General features: G+C 40.9%; 1 protein-coding gene across 2 annotated transcripts in view; it reads right to left on the minus strand.

Moving 5' to 3' along the window:
• CTNND2 (catenin delta 2) overlaps positions 1-21,658 on the minus strand; it is a 993,502-nt gene that overhangs the window by 251,091 nt on the left and 720,753 nt on the right. For both annotated transcript variants that reach the window (XM_004380288.2, XM_004380287.3), the window contains one exon: positions 1,867-2,050. In XM_004380288.2, coding sequence (XP_004380345.1) covers positions 1,867-2,050 — 184 coding nt within the window. The remainder of the gene's footprint in view (positions 1-1,866; positions 2,051-21,658) is intronic.

The raw sequence follows: 21,658 nt of genomic DNA on the forward strand, positions 1-21,658 counted from the left end.
TTACTGGCCTGACAGAGACTGGAGAACCCTGAGAGTATGGCCCCTGGACACCCTTTTAGCTCAGTAATGAAGTCACTCCCAAGGTTCACCATTCAGCCAAAGATTAGACAGCCCCATAAACAAAATAAAACTAATGGGGCACAACAGTCCAGGGACAAGGACTACAAGGCAGGAGGGGACAGGAAAGCTGGTAATAGGGTACCCAAGGTTAAGAAGAGACAGGGTTGACATGTCATGGCGTTGTTAACCATTGTCATAAAACAATATGTGTACTAGCTGTTTAATGGGAAACTATCTGTTCTGTAAACCTTCATCTAAAATACAATAAAAAAAGAAGAAAAAAAAAAAAGAAGTGCCTAGCTTTAGCTTAACCCATTGCTGTCGAGTCGATTCCGACTCATAGCAACCCTACAGGACAGAGTAGAACTGTCCAGTAAGGTTTTCAAGGAGTGGCTGGTAGATTTGAACTGCCGACCTTCTCGTTAGCAGCCAAATGCTTAACCACTGCGCCACCATAACTTTAGCTTAGGAAGAGTTATATTTCATCTGGTGGGGGAGGAGTTTTCTGAGGGTCAATAGAATTTAAGAGGTTATAAAATGGATACCTCACGGGGGCTTGAGAGAGCTGTAAATTTGGCTTATGCTATAGCCTACTCTGGAGAAAACCTGTCAAAGTTCATTATTTCCTGATGTGGAGGTGAAGCCGTCTCGCCAGAAGTACCCTTTAATGCCCGGCCATGCCTACAGATGTTAACCGTGGCAGACTCTTCCTTCATCTTGCTCGCCATAGACACACTGACAGAAGCACACACACCCTGCTCAAGAACGGTGCCCAGGACACCGCTGTACATATTCATGAGATCATGATTATGACCGTCACTGACGGGGTTTTGCTCCGTCTCCATGGAAACTGGATTTACGCCCAGAAACTGACCATCTACAGGATAAACAACAGCTTTGAGCCACGAGCTAAAGCAACCAGGTACGCTTTACTTTTAAAATACAGATTCTTTGACCAGGTGTTTTAAAATCACCCTGTTCTGCCCCATCCCACCATTAAGTTTACCCAGCAGAGATTTTCAACTTTGGTACAAAACATAACATCCTTGGGTGCGCGGTGTCTAGAGTTTAAGAAGCGCTGAATCTTGATCATTACTTTTTTTTTTTTGCTAAGAGTAAAAATTTAAATAAAACACTAAGATGACTCTAAGAAATCTCAAGACTTTTGGGGAATGATTTTTGTGTGTGTGTGTGTAGAAATGCATCAGGAGAGAATGCAACACGTATGCTACTTTCATTATTTAAAAAACATTGAGCACAGCTGGCCTTATTAAAGAACTCTTCTAAGAAGTACAGGCTTTTGCAGTCACAGAGAGAATTAAGGGAAAAAAAAGTGAATAAAAATAGCTACGGTGACAGTTAACTAGAACCTTATGTATCAGCCACAGACTCTCCCCACCCCATCGGCCTGCCTGGTTATCGTACACGAATGATATAATACATGAAGTTACTGTGAACTGTTGTTCTCAGACAAACAAAGCGATTTATTTTCGGCTGGAATGAAAATGTTTATTTTTTATCCCACACCTAAGAAAACTTTTAACTAAATCAAGTACTGGCATACGTACAGGGTGGTGGGAGATGCCTATATCTCTTCAGAACCTGATTAGAAATTCTCTTTTGCTAACTTCTTATACTCCCTTGCCATACCAACATTCATCTTTCCAGAAGAGTCTGATCCTTAGTAAACCAGTGATGGAAGTTACGAAAGCAGAGGGAGTGCAAGGTGATAGAATATCACAGGAAGCCCACAGAAGGAGGCGCACGTAGCCACGGACTGGCTTCGTCAGGACTCCAAGGACTGACCTTAGGCACCCAGTAGCATTGCGCAGCACCTGTGATGAATGCAGCTGGATCTTCCGATCATCCTGAAGAGGCGAGTTTTCCCAGCCGGAGTGGGGAATGATCACTGCGTTGGTCAACACTGCCAGGGCGTCCTGGATGATGGGCATTTTGAGGGCATCGCATGACGAGAGGTTCCAAAGGACTCCTGCAAGAGACACAAAAAGAGCTTGTTGGTGGCCAGTATTTTTTCTCATCTTGAAGCAGTTCTCCTGTTCTAGTTAATGAAAGCTGGCAGGGAGGTCTAAGATAGTGTGGACAGGCATCCTAGGATGGGCCCTTAATTTCAGAGCATCTGTGTGCACCCACTGGGAGTCGGACAAGAGGGCAGAGAACTTGCGATATGATTATCTTTGTTTCATCACGGAGAGTAACCAAGGCTGAGAGATCTGACTGAACTGAGGGTACCAACCAGGCTTCCGTTTGCCATGAATGCAGTGGGCGCAGGTTCCCAAATTCTAGACAAGAGCCAAGAGATCTGAAAGTCATCTGAAGCGGGCCAGAAAGGTCTGTGATCTACTTCCAAAAAATCAGCCACTGAAAACCCTATGGAGCAGAGTTCTGCTCTGACACAAATAAGGTTGCCATGAGTTGAAATCGACTCAACAGCCACTGACCTTTGAGGAAAAAAAAAAAGTAGAGCATTTCTGTCTTATCCAAGAACTCAACGTGTACATGGGGCCTCTGTTTCTCTCAGCTTCCTTATTAAACCAGCCACCATCACGTAGGATCTTAGAAGAATCCAGCATCAGCTCTGATGTCAACTGGCCCAATAAGAAATGAAAATTTGCTGTCACTTGCAACAGCTTTGTCAGCTTTTCTCTGAAAGCAATGCTCAAAGAAAACCTACAGAATGGTCTGCCTTAAATAACTGCAAAGGGACTAGCAGAAAGTGGAGGGCATCTTTGCAACAGACAGAGTATAACAATGATTGATGTTGGCAGAGCAAAAGCAAATTTTAGGAGAGATGGAATGTTTGAGGCCTCATTTTTTTTTTTTTAAAGAGAACTTATAATTGGATGAAGTTTTTTTTAAAATTTTTTCCCATACAAACATTTATACATACATTGTTATGTGACTCTAATTGCTCTCCCCATACTGTGACAGCACACTCCTTCTTTCCACCTCTCACTCCCCATGTCCCTTCAACCAGCTCCTGACCCTCTCTGCCTTCCCATCTCACCTCCGGACAGAAGCTGCCCGTTTAGTCTCTTGTATCCACTTGAGCTACGAGGCACATTCCTCACGAGTATCACTTTATGTCCCACAGTCCAGTCCAATCCCTGTCTGAAGAGTTGGCCTTGGAAATTGTTTTAGGGGACTAAGTTTTGAAAAGGTCAAAAGTATTGCATATATGTTGTAAGAGCATTTGAAAATGCCTTTTAAAATAATTATTCAATACATTGTTCAAAACAGTACACAAAACGGTAAAAGAGAATACTATTCTATTTTCCCATGAAAGAAAGACTATATATGCTCCCTGAAGACTAAGCCGAAAACATACCATCACCGCAGTTACTGTGAATAAAATAGTGTGGTTGTCTTTAGAAACACACCTTCGAACTTATTTAACAAGCTTTCAATACATTCTACTCAGATGAGACTGTGTTTCATCCACAGCAGCGCTATAGTAAAATAAACAGAGGCACCTACTTCTGAAATTTTTAAAATTAGTTTCTTCTATTGTACATGGCGCACCATCCAAAGGCCTTAAACATATGAACTGGAAAGTTGATAGTGTTTGACTGTTAATCACTAAATAAAACGACTAACAGCTGTAAACTGGTTCTATCAAAATGTGACTCTGGAGACAAACCGACCGTTCCAACCAACTCTAAAATAATACTTACTGGGGATTTTGTTTCAGTAAATGCAAAGGAAACAAAATGTCTTTTGGGCCTAGCATGTATAAATCAATCCTTCAGTAGAGGTTGGTTGCAAACTACAGCCCGAGAGCAAATCCAGTTTTTATAAATAAAGCTTTATTGGATCTAGCCACATCCATGTACTTATATATTGTCTATGACCGTTTTTGTACTAAAAGGGCAGAGTTGAGTATTTCTGACACAGACTGTATGCCTTGCACAGCCTAAAGAATTTAGTATCTGGCCCTTTATAGAACAACTTTGCCCTCTCTTGCTTTAGCGTGGAGTCCCCGGCTGGTGTAAATGGTTAAAAAGCTCGGCTGCTAACCACAATGTTAGAGGTTGGAGTCTACCCAGAGGAGGCTTGGAAGAAAGTCCTGGTGATCTACTTCAGAAAAATCAACCACTGAAAACCTTATGAAGCACGGGTCTACTCTGACACATATGGGGTTGCCATGAGTTGGAAATACCTCGACAGCAACCGTTTCGTTGTTTGTTTGCTTGCTTTAGCACGCAGACTTTTTCCTGTACACTTCGTGTGCATTTTTGTATTGCTTTTAGCATCCTAAACTAAGTACACAAAAAATACTCAAGGCTAAACAGAAGGTGCTCAAAACTACATTCTGATTTGGACAGAGGTGAAATACTAGAAATATTATCATAGTCATTTATCTTATTTTAAATTTAAAAAAATGAAGCAGTTTCTTTATAAATCCCATTAAGAATATTTTTACTAAATTTTGGATAATTTAAATAATCACAACGATGACCTCCATTCTTTGGTAGTCTCACAAAAGTGTTGTTTTTCCATTTTAAAAAGCACATTAACGCTCTGAAGTAAGACGGTAATGACAGCAGAAACTATGTGGGGTGGGAGGGTGCAAGGGAGCGCTCTACTTCCTGGGCAACGTTTCCGTAAACTGAAAACTGTCCTAAAAAGTAGTCTGTCCAAAAGAAAAAGAAACAAACATATTAAAATAAAATGAAAGTCTACCTCAGCGATTTAGGATAACTTTTAAGAATATCATTTCAAAGTATGTGTGTCTGAACCGCTGAGTATATAATATGAATGTACAGAAACCAACCATGAATTCTTTCCCAAATTATGTTCTGAAAACACCAACACTTGAAACTCGAGGCTTGTAGACGTAGAAAATATGTGTGATATGTTTACCGTAAAATACATTTCCCCTAAAAGCTAAATTAGTAAAATAGAAATGGGTGGTGCAGTGGTTAAGCGCCCGGCTGCTAACCAGAAGGTTGGCAGTTTGAACTTACCAACTGCTCCTCGGGAGAAAGATGTGGCAGTCTGATTCTGTAAAGATGACAGCCTTGGAAATCCCATGGGACAGTTCTACCCTGTCCTATAGGGTCACTATCAGTCGGAATTGACTTGACGGCAGTGGGTTTGGTTTTTTTAATTTGGAATTGTGCATGGACAGATGTTTCTTAGTTCATATTTATTGCACCTTTCCAGGCTGGCCCATCTGTGATTCACATTCCAGTTAATTTATCATGGCACTTGACCCACATCTATGTACCTTCCATCTTAATTTACATCTGCAACTTACAAGCACTTCTAGAATTTTTTGGAACTACAGTGGATCTCTGATCAGGGACAATTTTACCATCTATTTGGATGAACACTCAGCAAAAGATGTAACTTGGCAGGATTCCTTTGGGGGAATTCAGCAAACCAGTTGCAGGATTTCTTCCTTCCCTCCCTCCCTTCCTTCCTTCCTCCCTCCGTTCCTCCCTCCCTCCCTCCCTTCCTCCCTTCCTTCCACCCTCCATCGCTCCCTCCCTTTCTTCTTTCTTTCCTACCCTCTTTTCCTTTGTCCACTGGGCCCATTTTTCCTTTCCCTTTCAACAACAATTTTTTCTAGTTACTTCTCTCCTTCCTGCCTAGATCCACTTGTTCTCTTATTCCCTATGACTCCTCTATCCTCTTAGTAAATTCCACCATGAAAATTAAAAGATACAGAATGGAGGATCCAGCTAAACTTTGTAACTAAACTAAAATACATGTAAATAGAGATTATAAATGATATTTAATTTTTAAAAATGTGTTATGCTTCATGTTCCTAATTTATTAAATGGCCAAACATGTTAAACTTGGTATAGCTCTGTATTAGTCTCCAATTGCGGCTGTCGATAAGTTACCACACACCTAATGGCATAAAGCAACAAACACAAGGCATTCTCCTACAGTTCCGGAGGTCAGAAGCCTAAAACTGGTCAATGCTGTGTTCGCCCAGGTCCTGCGCCATCCCCGTGAACAGCTGTGGATTGGACCACTGGGATCCACAGGGTTTTCCTGGCTGGTTTTTGGTAGTAAATCTCTAGGCCTTTCTACCTAGTCTGCCTTAGTCTGAAAGCTCCACTGAAACCTGTTCAGCATCACAGCAACACACAAGACTTCACGGACAGACGGGTGTTGACTGTGTATGAGGTGCATCTGCTGGGAATCGAACCCGGGTCTCCTGTATGTTGTTGCTGTTAGGTGCCATTGAGTCGGTTCCGACTCATAGCCATCGTATGCACAATAAAACAAAACACTGCCTGGTCCTGCGCCATCCTCACAATAGTTGTTGTGCTTAAGCCCACTGTTGCAGCCACTGTGTCAATCCATCTCCTTGAGGGTCCTCCTCTTTTTTGCTGACTCTCTACTTTACCAAGCATGATGTCCTTCTCCAGGGACGTATCCCTCCTGACATGTCCAAAGTACGTGAGACGTAGTCTCACACCCTTGCCTCCAAGGAGCATTCTGTTTTTACTTCTTCCAAGACAGATTTGTTTGTTCTTTGGGCAGTCCATGGAATATTCAATATTCTTCTCCACCACCACAATTCAAAGGCATCAATTCTTCTTCGGTCTTCTTTATTTGTCGTCCAGCTTTCACATACGTATGAGGCAATTAAAACACCATGGCTTGGGTCAGGCGCATTTTAAGTCTTTAAGGTGACATCTTTGCTTTTCAACACTTTAAAGAGGTCTTTTGCAGCAGATTTGCCCAATGCAATGCGTCTTTTGACTTCTTGACTGCTGCTTCCATGGGTGTTGATTGTGGATCCAAGTAAAATGAAATTTTTGACAACTTCAATCTTTTCCCTGTTTATCATGATGTTGCTTACTGGTCCATTTGTGAGGATTTTTGTTTTCCTGATGTTGAGGTGTAATCCATACTGAAGGCCGTGGTCTTTGATCTTCATTAGTCAGTGCTTCAAGTTCTCTTCACTTTCAGCAAGTAAGGTTGTGTCATCTGTGTAACACAGGTTGTTAATGAGCCTTCCTCCAATCCTGATGCCACGTTCTACTTCACAAAGTCCAGCTTCTCAGATTATTTGCTCAGCGTACAGATTGAATAGGTATAGTGAAAGGATACAACCCTGACACCCACCTTTCTTGACTTTAAAGCACGCAGTTATCCCCTTCTTCTGTTTGAACGACTGCCTCTTGGTCTATGTACAGGTTCCTCATGAGCACAATTAAATGTTCTGGAATGCCCATTCTTCACAATGTTATCCATAATTTGTTATGATCCACATAGTCGAATGCCTTTTCATAGTCAATAAAACACAGGTAAACATCTTTCTGGCATTCTCTGCTTTCAGCCAGGATCCATCTGACATCAGCAATGATATCCCTGGTTCCGCGTCCTCTGCTGAATCAGGCTTGAATTTCTGGCAGTACCCTGTTGATATACTGCTGCAGCCACTTTTGAATGATCTTCAGCAAAATCTTACTTGCATGTTATATTAATGATATTGTTCGATAATTTCCACATTTGGTGGGATCACTTTTCTTGGGAATAGGCATAAATATAGATCTCTTTCAGTTGGTTGGCCAGGTAGCTGTCTTCCAAATTTCTTGGCATAGACGAATGAGCACTTCCAGCACTGCATCCCTTTGCTGAAACATCTCAGTTGGTATTCTGTCAATTCCTGGAGCTTTGTTTTTTGCCATTGCTTTCCGTGCAGCTTGGACTTCTTCCTTCAGTACCATTGGTTCCTGATCATACGGTACCTCCTGAAATGGATGAATGTTGACCAATTCTTTTTGGTATAGTGACTCTGTGTATTCCTTCCACCTTCTTTTGATGCTTCCTGCATTGTTTAATATTTTCCCCCACAGAATCCTTCAATATTGCAACTCGAGGCTTGAATTTTTTCTTCAGTTCTTTCAGCTTGAGAAATGCAGAGTGTGTTCTCCACTTTGAGTTTTCTATCTCTAGGTCTTTGTGCAACTTTGTCTTCTCTAGCTTCCCTTTCAAATCTTCTGTCCAACTCTTTTACTTCATCATTTCTTCCTTTCACTTTAGCTACTTGATGTTCAAGGGCAAGTTTCAGTCTCTTCTGACATCCATTTTGGTCTTTTCTTTCTTTCCTGTCTTTTTATGACCTTTTGCTTACTTCATGTATGATGTCCTTGATGTCATTCCACAACTCTTCCGGTCTTTGGTCATTAGTGTTACAACACGTCAAATCTATTCTTGAGATGGTCTCTAAATTCAGGTGGGATATACTCAAGGTCCTACTTTGGCTCTTGTCAACTTGCTCTAATTTTCTTCAGTTTCAGCTTGAAGTTGCATATGAGCAATTGATGATCTATTCCGCATTCAGCCCCGGCCTTGTTGAGACTGATGATATTGTGCTTTTCCATAGTCTATTTCCACAGATGTAGTCGGTTTGATTCCTGTGTATTCCATCTGGTGAGGTCCACGAGCATAATCACCATTTATGTTTTTAATATAAGGTATTTGCAATGAAGTTGTTGGTCTTGTAAAATTCTATCATGGGATCTCCGGCAACGTTTCTATCATCAAGGCCACGTTTTCCAACTACCTATCCATCTTTTTGTTTCCAACTTTCAAATTCCAATCTCCAGTAATTATCAGTGCATCCTAATTGCATGTTCGGTCAATTTCAGACTGCAGAAGTTGGTAAAAATCTTCAATTTCTTCATCTTTGGCCTTAGTGGTTGGTGCGTAAAATTTGAAAAATAGTTGTATTAACTGGTCTTCCTTGCAGGCAAATGGATATTATCCTATCACTGACAGTGTTGTAATTCAGGATAGATCTTTAAATGTTCTGTTTGACAATGATGAAGGCAAGGCCATTCCTCTTCAAGCTGTCATTCCTGGCATAGGAGACCATATGATTGTCCAATTCAAACTAGCCAGTAACAGTCCATTTCAGGTCACTAATGCCTAGGATATCAATGTGTTCCATTTCATTTTTGATGACTTCCAATTTTCCTAGATTCATACTTCATACCTTCCACATTCTGATTATTAATGGATGTTTGCAGCTGTTTCCTCTCATTTTCAGTCGTGCCACATCAGCAAATGAAGTTCCTGAAAGCTTGACTCCATCCACATCATTAAGGTCGACTCTACTTTGAGGAGGCAGCTCTTTCCCAGTCGTCTTTTCAGTGCCTTCCAACCTGAGAGGCTCATCTTCTGGCAGTATATCAAACAATGTTCCGCTGCTACTCATAAGGTTTTCACTGGCTAAATCCTTTGAGAAGTAGACTGCCAGGTCCTTCTTCCTAGTCTGTCTTAGTCTGGAAGCTCAGCTGAAACCTGTCTGCCATGGGTGATCCACCTGATAATTGAATACCCGTGGCAAAGCTTCCAGCATCAGAGCAACATGAAAGCCGCCACAGTATGACAAACTGACAGACACATGAGGGGTCTCCTGCATGGAAGGCGATAATTCTACCACTGACCTACCACTGCTCCCACATGTCACCTTAAATGTGCTAAAACTGGAGAGGCTTTTCTGAATTGGCAATCACTCAATCTAAACTATCTTTCCAGACACTTTCTGTCATATCTCCCATTTTAATTTTCAGCACAGACCTCATTGCTAGTTAACATTTCCCATGCTTTTTATTTACATGTTTATTTTCTATCATCTATTCCCTGTCCCCTCCCTAACACACACACACACACACACACACACACACACACACACACACACACACAGGCCCTGCTCACTGAATGAAAGCTGGGACTTCGTGTTCACCAGTGAATCCCCAACATACTCCCTGACACCCATTAGGTGCTCACCAAATAGGTGCCAAATGAATAGAGGCCATAATAAACAAATTATATAACCATTATAGAATGCTGTGTGCTGTAAGCATTAAACAAACATTCTTTGACTATTATGGCACTAGCAAAACGAAGCAATGATTTGAAAGAATAAGATAGCAGATGCCAGATGTGATGTTATAAATAATAAATCCAAATGAGAATAAAAAATGTTATTTAAATAGGATTATATACTTTGATTCTATAGAAAGTCTGTATTTAGTTGGTAGAGAAAAATACAGATCATTAAAAAACAATCAGTTTAGCATTAGAAGGCTTATCGCTGGTGTGACATCTGGGTAATTTTCTTATATTAATGCCTTAATAATTCTAAATGAGCTGGGGTAATACTAAAAGTTCAATTCATCGAAAACTGTGGAGTAAACTGAGTTTGCACTGGTATTCAGCATCCATAACAAGCTAAACCTTTTATTCTTATCTGAAGGTAAAATAAAACATTTTAGCATTTTGGCTGATAGTCACTAGCAAATTTTAATTTAGCTGATGAAAATTTGCTAATGTCTTCCAGATTATAATCTGTGATATCATCTGCAATATAGACTATTTTAATTATATGCATTCAATAGCTTTCCCTTATCAGTGTAAAATTATTGCTGTTCCAGATATAATTCTGACAGTAGCTTTAGTTGAGAAGACATTTAAATAACTACGTATACTAAATATATTTAAAACATAGCTTATTTTTACTTCAGGTGCAGAATGGCTCTTTTCCTTATGATTATCCATATTCATGAGCAGTAATTGGTTTATTAAAATTTCTTTAATAAAATCTTAAATTACCCTCATTTGATCCTTTACTTTATCGGAGCAGAGGGTAATTATGGTCTCTTTTATCCTGAAAGAGATGAAGACTATCTTTAAAACAAATAGATTAAGAAACAAAAAAGGATTTTAAGAATAACCAGTAACCAGTTACCAGCAAGTCCATTCTCACTCATGGTGATCTCATGTGTGTCAGAGTAGAACTGTGCTTGAGAGGGTTTCCGATGGCTGATTCTTCAGCAGTAGATTGCCAGGCCTTTCTTCTGAGGCGCCTCTGTGTGGCTTCAAACTTCTAATCTTTCGGTTAGCAGCCAAGTGTGTTAACCATCTGCATCACCTAGGGACTCCTACCAGCTGCTGTCCAGTCACTCGGATGCAGAACAACCCCACGTGGAACAGGATCGCACTGTGCTCCATAGGGTTTTGAGTGGCTGATTTTTTGGAAGCAGATCTCTAGGTCTTTCTCCTGTGGAGCCTCTGGGCAGAATTCTAACCTTTCTGGTAGCAGCTAAGCTTGTTAACTGTTTGCATGATTCACTCACAATTGTTGTTGTTAGGTGCCGTTGAGTTGGTTCTGACTCATAGCAACCCTATGTACAACAGAATGAAACACTGCCCAGTCCTGCGCCATCCTCACAACTGTTGCTATGCTTGAGCCCATTGTTGCAGCCACTGTGTCAATCCACCTCGTTGAGGATCTTCCTCTTTTTTGCTGACCCTCTACTTTACCAAGCATGATGTCCTTCTCCAGGGACTGGTCCCTCCTGATAACATGTCCAAAGTATCACTTACTATTACTTAATAATAAACCAAGCCAAATGCATTGCTGTCAAGTTGATTCCATCTCATAGCGACCCTATAGGACAGAGTAAAACTGTCCCATAGGGTTTCCAAGGCTGTAATCTTTGAGAAAGCAGACTGCCACATCTTTCTCCCAAGGAGCAGCTGGTAGGTTTGAACTTCGGACCTGTCGGTGAGCAGCTGAGAGCTTAACCACTGCACCACCAGGGCTAGATAACATCAAATATTGCCTTGTGGCCCTGCAATTCATTACTATAACCCCTTGATGTGCTTTCAGCTTTTTGTTTCAACCTTTAGACCTAAAACACAATCTCCTAGCACGAGTGAGGCTCATTCCAAAACCTACAGGAAAACTGAGCTTCAATGATTTTAAACAGATGTTTTCAAAATTTATTCTACATTAACCAGTTGATTACAAATTAACTTAGTGTACTCATTTAGATTTATTTTCAATAAATTGATCATTTATTATATTTGGAGCGTAACAGTTTGTGTACCTCGGGAAGGGAGAAAAGACAGAAGAATGGGGAGCAAAAAAGTTCATCCTAAAAAAAAGTCAAGGTTAGGCCCGGTTGGGGGTGGGGGTGGTATGGGAATGAGGGGGAAGCCCACTACTCCCTTCTCCCTCCCTATCCATTTATACCTTGAGTCTGTCAATGGTAGGGGGTGTCTCATCAAAATCTGGAGGTCCATGACACCCTGAATTCCTGTTGTTCTATGCACGTGCCTGTTTATGCATACAAACATTTGGGTACACACATAGAGATGCTCTCCGAAAGGGGTCAGGTTCCAGCATGCACCTGAGAAGTAATGACTCTCGAGGTGTGGCTATGAATTGGGACTGTCTCTGATGGTCCTCCCAGATGGTATGTATGCTACCCCCAAAAAGACTTGCATGCTACACCTATCTGATGCTTTTAAAAATCAAAGTGTTTACCCTGAGTCTACATTAAAGTTTACCAAAATGTTGCTATAATAAGGAGTAGGTGATGAGGCCAAAATTCAAATTTTCTTTTTGGAGTCCCAGTTAATCGGGTGACCAGAACAAATACTGCCGGCTCTCCTCCTGAATATGCCACACGAGGAAACCACAGTGACTACAGGGGTTAGGTGAAGGTTTGAACCTTTAGGATTTGGACTTGCTGAGAGTCTCACAGAGACGCTGATGAGCTGATGCTGGGACTGGTACGGGAGGGGAGGGAAGGAAAGAGGAACTGGATTCTGATCATCAATAACCTTATGCTGGAGCCCTGGTGGTGCAGTGGTTAAGTGATTTGGCTGCTAACCAAATGGTCAGCAGTTCAAATCCACCAGCAGCTCCTTGGAAACCCTATGGGGCAGTTCTACTCTGTCCTATAGGGTCACTATGGGCTGGAATCGACTTGACGGCAATGGGTTTGGTGTTTTTTTTTTTTTTTTTTTGGTTATCAACTATGGCCACTTAGAACTTCTTGTCTAAATGCAAAATTATTTTTTTAAAACAATCACATACACATAAATGCTGAGAATGAAGTAGAATTATTCTTGTGTATATTCAAAATGTGTATGGAATTTAGATAACACTAGTATAGATGAAGAGTGAGTTGTTCTTTACCTTGAAAGTTAATCAGACCTTTGCTATTATACACCAGGCGAATGCTAATTTAAGCTCATTAAGTCTACCTGGGTCCCCATGAGATGGTTTAATTCCTGAAGTTCTAAAACAACTTTGTTGTAAGATAGAGTCATCAGTACTGAGGGGCTGTCTGGTTCCAAAGCCAAAACTGATCCTAGAAAGACTTTGATATTCAAATTTTAGCACCAGAAGCATACATTAAAAATTGAGACCAAGCTGGTATAGATTAGCATACACAAGAGGCTTATGTTCACCTCAAGTTTCGATTAGAGTTTAAAAAATTATCCTCAGTGTTATTTTCAGAACCTAGATTAATTTAACTCAGAGCTAAGTAATTTTAAAGGCAAAAGCTTACTTTTTTTTGAAGAAAGAATTAAAACTCAGATACGCCTATGATATCTCTTTCCATCCTATATCGGAGAATGCATAGTTGAATTACTTACAACGTCTTCTATTAAATGTTTACAATAAAGGAATAAGAGGTCAGGTTTCAGTCAGAGAAAATGATGCTTGTCACCAGTTGGGGACAAGGCAATACAGCGACTATCTAAGAAGTGAGACACTCCTCCTATGTTAATTTTTTTTTTTTTTTTAGTAATCGTACTTGAAAATAATTTGGATGTCACTGTCTGGTAGTAGCCATCTGTGAAAGTCATGGGTTCATCTTTAATCATGGCGTTTTATAAATGAACCATACAGTTCTGTAATTCTCAATTCCCAGGAGATCAACAGTTAGGAATATAAAATTAGGTTTGCCTGGAACTACTGCCTTCCTAAATGACCTTGGGTATGCTAGAACTTGAAAATATGTCATTAAAACACCCAGCCTGAGTTTTACAGTCTCTAGAAACTGATCCTGGTCTATTGTTATTTCTGTTGTTAGGTGCCATTGAGTCAGTTCCAACTCAAAGCAACCCTATGTACAACAGAACCAAACACTGCCCGGTCCTGTGCCGTCCTCACAGTCATTGCTATGTTCAAGCCCATTGCTGCAGTCACTGTGTCAATCCATCTCATTGAGGGTCTTCCTCTTTTTCACAGACACTCTATTTTACAAAGCATGATGTCCTTCTCCAGGGACTGGTCCCTCCTGATGACAGGTCCAAAGTACTTGAGATGAAGTCTCGCCATCCTTGCTTCTAAGAAACACTCTGGTTGTACTTCTTCCAAGACAGATTTGTTCGTTCTTCTGGCAGTCCATGGTATATTCAGTATTCTTTGACAACACCATAATTCAAGGTCATCAATTCTTTTTCCATCTTCCTTCTTCATTGCCCAGCTTTTGCATGCATATGAGGCAACTGAAAATACCATGGCTTGGGTCTGATGCACCTTAGTCCTCAAAGTGAGATCTTTGATTTTGAACACCTTAAAGAGGTCTTTTGCAAAAGAACTGCCCAATGCAATGCGTCTTTTGATTTCTTGACTGCTGCTTCCATGGGCATTGACGGTGGATCCAAGTAAAATGAAATCCTTGACAACTTCAGTATTTTCTCAGTTTATCATGATGTTACTTACAAGGTCCAGTTGGGAAGATTTTTGTTTTCTTTAAGTTGATGTGTAATCCATACTGAAGGCTGTAATCTTTGATCTTCATCAGTAAGTGCTTCAATTCCTCTTCACTTTTAGCAAGCAATGTTGTGTCATCTGCATATCACAGGTTGTTAATGAGTCTTCCTCCAATCCTGATGCTACATTCTTCTTCATATAGTCAAGTTTCTCAGATTATTTGCTCATCATACAGATTGAATAAGTATGTTGAAAGGATACAACCCTGATACACACCTTTCCTGATTTTAAACCACACAGTATCCCCTTGTTCTGTTCGAACAACTGCCTCGATCTATGTAAAGGTTCTACATGAGCACAATTAAGTGTTATGGAATTCTCATTCTTTGCCATGTTATCCATAATTTGTTAGGATCCACACAGTAGAATGTCTTTTCATAGTCAATGAAACCCGGGTAAAATTTTTCTGGTATTCTGTGCTTTCACCCAAGATACATCTGATGTAAGCAATGATATCCCTTGTCCCATGTCCTCTTCTGAATCTAGCCTGAATTTCTGTCAGTTCCCTATTGATGTAATGTTGAATCATCTTTAGCAAAATTTTACTTTTGTGTGATATTAATGATACTCTTCAATAATTTCTGCATTCTTTGGATCACCTTTCTGTGGAATGGGTACAAATATGGATTTTTCCATCTGGTTGGCAGGTAGCTAGCTTCCAAATTTCTTGGCATAGACAAGTGAGCACTTCCAGCTTTGAATCCATTTGAAACATCTCAAATGGTATTTTGTCAACTCCTGGAGGCTTGTTTCTCCCCAGTGCCTTCAGTGCAGTTTGGACTTCTTCCTTCCATACCATTGCTTTTCGATCATATGCCACCTCCTGAAATGGTTGAAAGTCAACAAATTCTTTTTAGTATAGTGACTCTGTGCATTCCTTCCATCTTCTTTTGATGCTTCCTGCATCATCATCCAACATTCTGTCCACAGAATTATTCAATATTGCAACTCAAGGCATTAATTTTTTCAATTCTTGCAGCTTGAGAAATGCTGAGTGTATTTTTCCCTTTTGGTTTTCTAACTCCAAGTCTTTGCACATGTCAATATAATACTTTGTTTTCTCAAGCTGCCTTGAAATCTTCTGTTCAGCTCTTTTACTTCTTCATTTCTTCCATTCACTTTATCTACTCTACGTGCAAGAGCAAGTTTAGAGCCTCTTCTGACATCCATTTTGGTCTTTTCTTTCTTTCTTATCCTTTTAATGACCTTTTGCTTTCTTCATGGATGATGTCCTTGATGTCATTCCACAACTCCTCTGGTCTCCTTCAGTTATTAGTGTTCAATGCATCAAATATACCCTTGAGATGGTCTCTAAACTCAAGTGGGATATACTCAAGGCCATATTTTGATTCTTGTGGATTGGTTTTAATTTTCTTCAGCTTCAACTTGTACTTGCACATGAGCAGTTGACTGTCTCTTCTGCAGTCGACCTCTGGCCTTGTTCTGATGATGATATTGAACTTCTCCCTTATTTCTTTCTACAGATGTACTCAATTTGATTTTTGTGTATTTCATCCATTAAGGTCCATGTGTATAGTCGCTGTTTATATTGTTTAAAAAAGGTATTTGCAATGAATAAGTCGTTGGTCTTCCAAAATTCTATCCTGCGACCTCCTATGTCGTTTCTATCACCAAGGCCATATTCTTCAACTAGTAATCATTCATTGTTTCCATCTACTATAGTTAGCACATACACCTCATTCCATATGTTGGGGACAGCACAAGAACTGAAAACGAATTCTCAGGAGCATCCTTTGCTAAGAATCCTTGCTAAGAATGGAAAGAGGACAGTTGGGGACACTCTTTAACACTGGGACCATTTCAACAAGCACCCTTGGTTCCTATTGCTATCAAAGGACAGCAACCATAAAGAAGACCTGGTGGCAGGGTAGAAAGGGCCACAGTTGGGAATCAGAGAATGGGGTTTTAACTTCAGCACTCAACATAATCAGGATTAAAAAACAATTTAGAATTTAGAAAGCCGTCAATAAGTGTTTACTGAATGGATGAATAATCGAATGAACCAATAAATGAATGAAGTTGTTTGGTCATGATGATGTTAATGTATGAAGATCTTAAATTATCACAGGGCATGGCTGAGCGAGGTGTCCAAAATAAGATCACGCTGAAAATTAATAACAGGTCAAAATTCCTAATGTTTTTGAGTTCTTATTATGTACCGAGGTCTTTGCTACGCGCCTTGCGGTAACTCTTCAACCAATCTCATTGTGCAGATGAGAAAACTGAGACACAAAGACATCAAATCACTTGTCCAAGGTCATACGACTAGAAGGTGAAAATGAAGGTCAGAGATGGTTTTGACCATGGTGCATAGGAACAATCAGGCAAATGCCAGGCACATAAATCTGCTACTTAAAATTGGAGAGAGGTGATGTGGTTCACAATCCTTAGAAACAGAATCCATGAACACAAGAGGATGTTCTGCTTTTCATCTTTTGCCATTTTCTTTTTAGCCTTAGGTCATGTAGCTTGAGAAATTTCAAGAGTCATTTGAGTTTATAGAACGAATAACATTCTGCTTTGAAACAACTTTTACAAATATTTTCTCTTGCAAGCACTTAATTCTGCTGACCTCTACCAGAAACAAAGTACAGCTATAATCTTCTGTGAAAAACACTGAACAAAAAACACACAAATTGAGATGAAGGTTAATTTTAAAAGTAAATGCTTCCCTTATCCACCACCCTAATTTTAAAACCAGATCTCATTTTCAGTTAAAACATAAAGCTTGATATTGTTATTCTACCATAATAGTACCAGACATAATCACCAGCTCTTATTTCCTGAGCCATTCTCATGTTGCAAGTACTATTGTATTAAATCCTTCCCAACACCCCATGAAATAGGGACTGCTCCTCGTATCAGTTTACACATTCCTAGCTAAAGATTAAAGAGGTTACAAAAGTCTTCCAAGGACACGCAACATATACAAGAGGCAGAGCTGGAACAAAAACACAGGCTCCCCTACTCCAAATGATCTTGCTTTCTAGAGACATTCTATTTAGAGGTTATTTTTTCATGGAAAATATGATGACAGTAGATAAGAAAATTAAGACTCAACTATAATCTCTGCTGATCATCCTCAAATTTATATATTTCTGAGTTTCCTTCCCAGAACTCCAAATGTGAACATCTATTCTTGCATGTTTATTTTCTTTCACCTCATATTCCCCAAGCTGATCCACTACCCAAACTGTACATTTGGGGAAAATTCTAACTACTTCCTTCTGCCACTTGCTATAGTTTTAATTTCTCAGTAGGTATTTTGTGAGTGCCTATCAAAGCAACGTATTGGTAGGCACTCTGGGGAGTATACAGTAAATTAAACAGTCCACTTGGGAAGATAAAAAATCTACTTGCTCAATAAAAAATGAAACTGACACTACAGAGTGTATATGATAAATCCCACTAACTGTCCAAGATGATATGCTGTACAAATTCTGGCAACGAAAGATCGCTGTGGAAGGATGTTGTGGGTTGAATTATGTCCCCTAAAAAGATATGTTGAAGACCCAACCTCCAGTATCTTTGAGTGTGACCTTATTTGGAACAGGGTCTTTGCAGATGTAATCAAGTTAAGATGAAGTCATACTGGAATAAGGTGGGCCTTACACTCAATTTCTGGCGTACTGGAGGACAGACACACAGAACACTGAAACACACATGAAGGGAAGAAGGTAATGTTAACACAAAGGTAAAAATTGGAGGGATGCTGCCGTAAGCCAAGGAACACCAAGGATTGCTGGCCACCACCAGAAGCTAGAAACGGCAAGCAAGGATCTTCCCTAGAGCCTTTGGAGGTAACCGACCCTGCTGACACCTTGATTTCAGACGTCTGGCCTCCAGAGCTGTGAGGGAATCAATTTCTGTTGTTTTTAGCTATTGAGTTTGTGGTGCTTTGTTACTGCAGACCAAGGAAGCTAATATAGAGGGGATCACAGAATGTTCTATAGCAGAGAGGGTGTGGGTTGGCCCTTGAGTGGTGAGCAGAACTAGCCAGAGATGGGGAGAGAGGCATTCATGTGTCCAGGAAGACAGAGAAAAGGCCTGTAGGTATGAATGAGCAAAGGATGATAGTCTTAATATCCAGGGGCCTAACTGTGTAGTAGAGGTCCACTAAAATGTTATTCATAGAAAACATATTTCTCACCAATCAAAAAGTTACTTAGCATTTGGACAACCATAGTCTCACACTAAAATAGTTGTTCTCATCCTATTCCCCACAGAGAACTTATGAAAAATTCCCACGCTAATGCTCTATCCCAAGAGGTTCTGATATAATGATATAAGTGGACTGGGGTGAGCCATGAAGGTACTTTTTTCTTTTTTTTAAAGGGTAGCCAGAATGAAGAACCACTGGGGTTGGAAATTATTATATCGTGTTGTGTTAGCAGCTGTATAATAAAACCCAATCTTGATAGCTACCTCCTGAATCATGTCCCTCCACATTTAGGGATAACATTGAAACTTCTTATCCTGGCCTGTGGAGTCCCTGAGTGGTACAAGTGGTTAACACACTCAGCTCCCAACCAAAAGGTTGGAGGTTTGAATCCACCCAGAGATGCCTTGGAAGAAAGGCCTGGTGATCTGAAAGATGGGCCTACAAATCCCTTTAGGGTGTACCTCCTGCTCACGTGCTCTCATAAGGGTCCCAGTAGGACAAAACTGGCCCATTTAGCTGGGATTCTGGAAAAACTGTAATGAAGTGACTCTTTTCCTAGGTGTGAGTAGAGCTCAGGGGCCTACCCCGGGGTGGTAAAGCATCCAGTGACCAGCAACGATGGGAAGCCATGGCTGCCTGACTGGGCAAGGGCAGGACGTGGTGTTTCCAGCACCCTGGGGGGATGGGAGCCTCAGGAGGGGAGTCATAGTCACCAACGTTCTCAGCCCTGCTGGCAGGATGGAGGGGTGGGAGGGCGGGGAAGGGAAGCACCCCATCTCTCTCTCCTGGTGCTCTCTGACCTCTAAGTATCTACCTCAGGTGTCGGCTTTCTTGTCTCTCTTCACTGAAAACTCTTGAGGTTCAAGACCACTTCTGTTCTTTTTCATCACTGGCTGCCCAGCTCTGCACAATGACTGCTGAGTGTTTGTGGAACCGAATTCTTAGGTGGTTTGCTTGCTCAAAAGTATGGGAGATGCTGCTAGGCAGAAAATATTCCAGCGTATGAAGCTTACTAATCACTTTTCTCCTTCTAACTTATAGTTTATCTATGTTCATTAGAAGGAAGCACAGTGGAAGAAGTTGGCGTTTACCAGCTCAGTTATAAATTCACCAGGGTAAAGATATAATAGGGAGGTGTGGTGGTTCCATGGTAGAATTCTCATCTTCTATGCGGGAGACAGGTTCTACTTCCCGCCAATGCACTTCATGCACAGCCACCACCCATCTGTCAGTGGAGGTCTGCGTGTTGCTATGATGTTAAACAGGTTTCAGTGGAGCTTTCAAGCTAAGACAGACCAGGAAGAAAGGCCTGGTGATCTACTTCAGAAAATCAGCCTATGAAAACCCTATGGAGCACAACAGTCTGACTGGTAACTGATCGTTGAGATGGCACAGAGCTGGGCAACATTTCCTCCTGCATGGGTGTTTTATTCCTTTTTAGTGCATCTATGGTACTAAAAAAGAGACCTGGTGGCACAGTGGTTATGCGCTTGGTTGCTAACCAAAAGGTCCGTGGTTCAAAACCACAAGCCAGCCCACAGGAGAAAGATGTGGCAGTCTGCTTCCATTAAGATCACAGCCTTGGAAACCCTATAGGGCAGTTCTACTCTGTCCTACAGGGTCACTATAGGGTTGCTTTGAGTCAGAATTGGTTTGTTTTGTTTTTTCTGGCACTAAAAAAAAAGTACAAGATAAGTTTTCAATTGGTCGCCCAGCTACGAGGGCATTTTTTTTTTTTATCTTAAAAAAAATGGAGGTGAAATTTACATAGCATAGAATGAACCATTTCAACGTCTGCCATTGAGTGGCACAGCACATTCACAATGCTGTGCAGTCATCCCCTCTACCTAGTTCTAAACCATTTTCATCACCCCAAAACGAGGACTGGTTTTCAATGACATCCCTCTGGAGGCATTTGGCAGGGAATGGGATGAAGGGAAGTGAGGAAAAGTGAGGAGCCCAGTGAGAAAGCTACTCCAGAAATCCAGAGGAGACGCGATTGGGTCAGCAGAGATGGAAATGGTTACGTCTGGATGGAACACTGTCTGGACTTGCACCTAGGTTGGACGTGGGGGTGGGGAGAAATGAGGACGTTTTGGCTGCAACAGAGGTGAAGAAGATGGGGGACAGAAGAGGTTTGGAGAGAAGTCATGGATTCTCAGTTTGGATGCACTGAACTTGAGATACCGAATAGACTTATTCAATGGAGATATCCATTGGCAGCTGGATGCGAAAGTCTGGAGCACACTAGAACTGCACATTTAGAGTCTACAGCAAGTAGGTGGTATCTAAACGCAGGGTCTGGATGAAGTCACCGCAGCAGAGTTCAGATAGAGAACTGAAAGCCCAGGCCCTTCCTGCACACGTCTACATTTCGAGTCGGCTTGCGAAGGGAGTTTGGCATAAAGAAGAAAGATGTTGTAAAAAATGTAGTTGCACAAACTATTAACATTGGGGTACACTGCTCGCCTTGAGTCTCAGCTAACACTTTTCTCTTTCAGTTGCTGAGGATTTATTGTTTTATATGTTGCAGGTAATCTGAAAGTTCAAGTTCTGTTTTTATTATGCACTTTCATGAAAAATGGAAGCGCAGTTCTTATTTAAAAGCTTCTGTTTTAGGATGATCAGTGGGTTGATTGATGACAAATGAAAGTGAATTTTTCAGTAGATCATTACGGCATGTATTCAGTGACTATAAGCAGAACAAATGACACTGGGGATAAAATCACTTATTTTAGGCATTTCCCGAATCAACACAGTAGCGACATAAGCAGAGTGTGGCCAGGCATGCGTAATGGGGAGGTCTCTATTAGGACTGGAATGTAAAGTGTAATAGGATTTTC

The sequence above is a fragment of the Trichechus manatus genome, unplaced genomic scaffold, assembly GCF_000243295.1.
Source record: "Trichechus manatus latirostris isolate Lorelei unplaced genomic scaffold, TriManLat1.0 scaffold00072, whole genome shotgun sequence".
Lineage (NCBI taxonomy): Eukaryota > Metazoa > Chordata > Mammalia > Sirenia > Trichechidae > Trichechus > Trichechus manatus.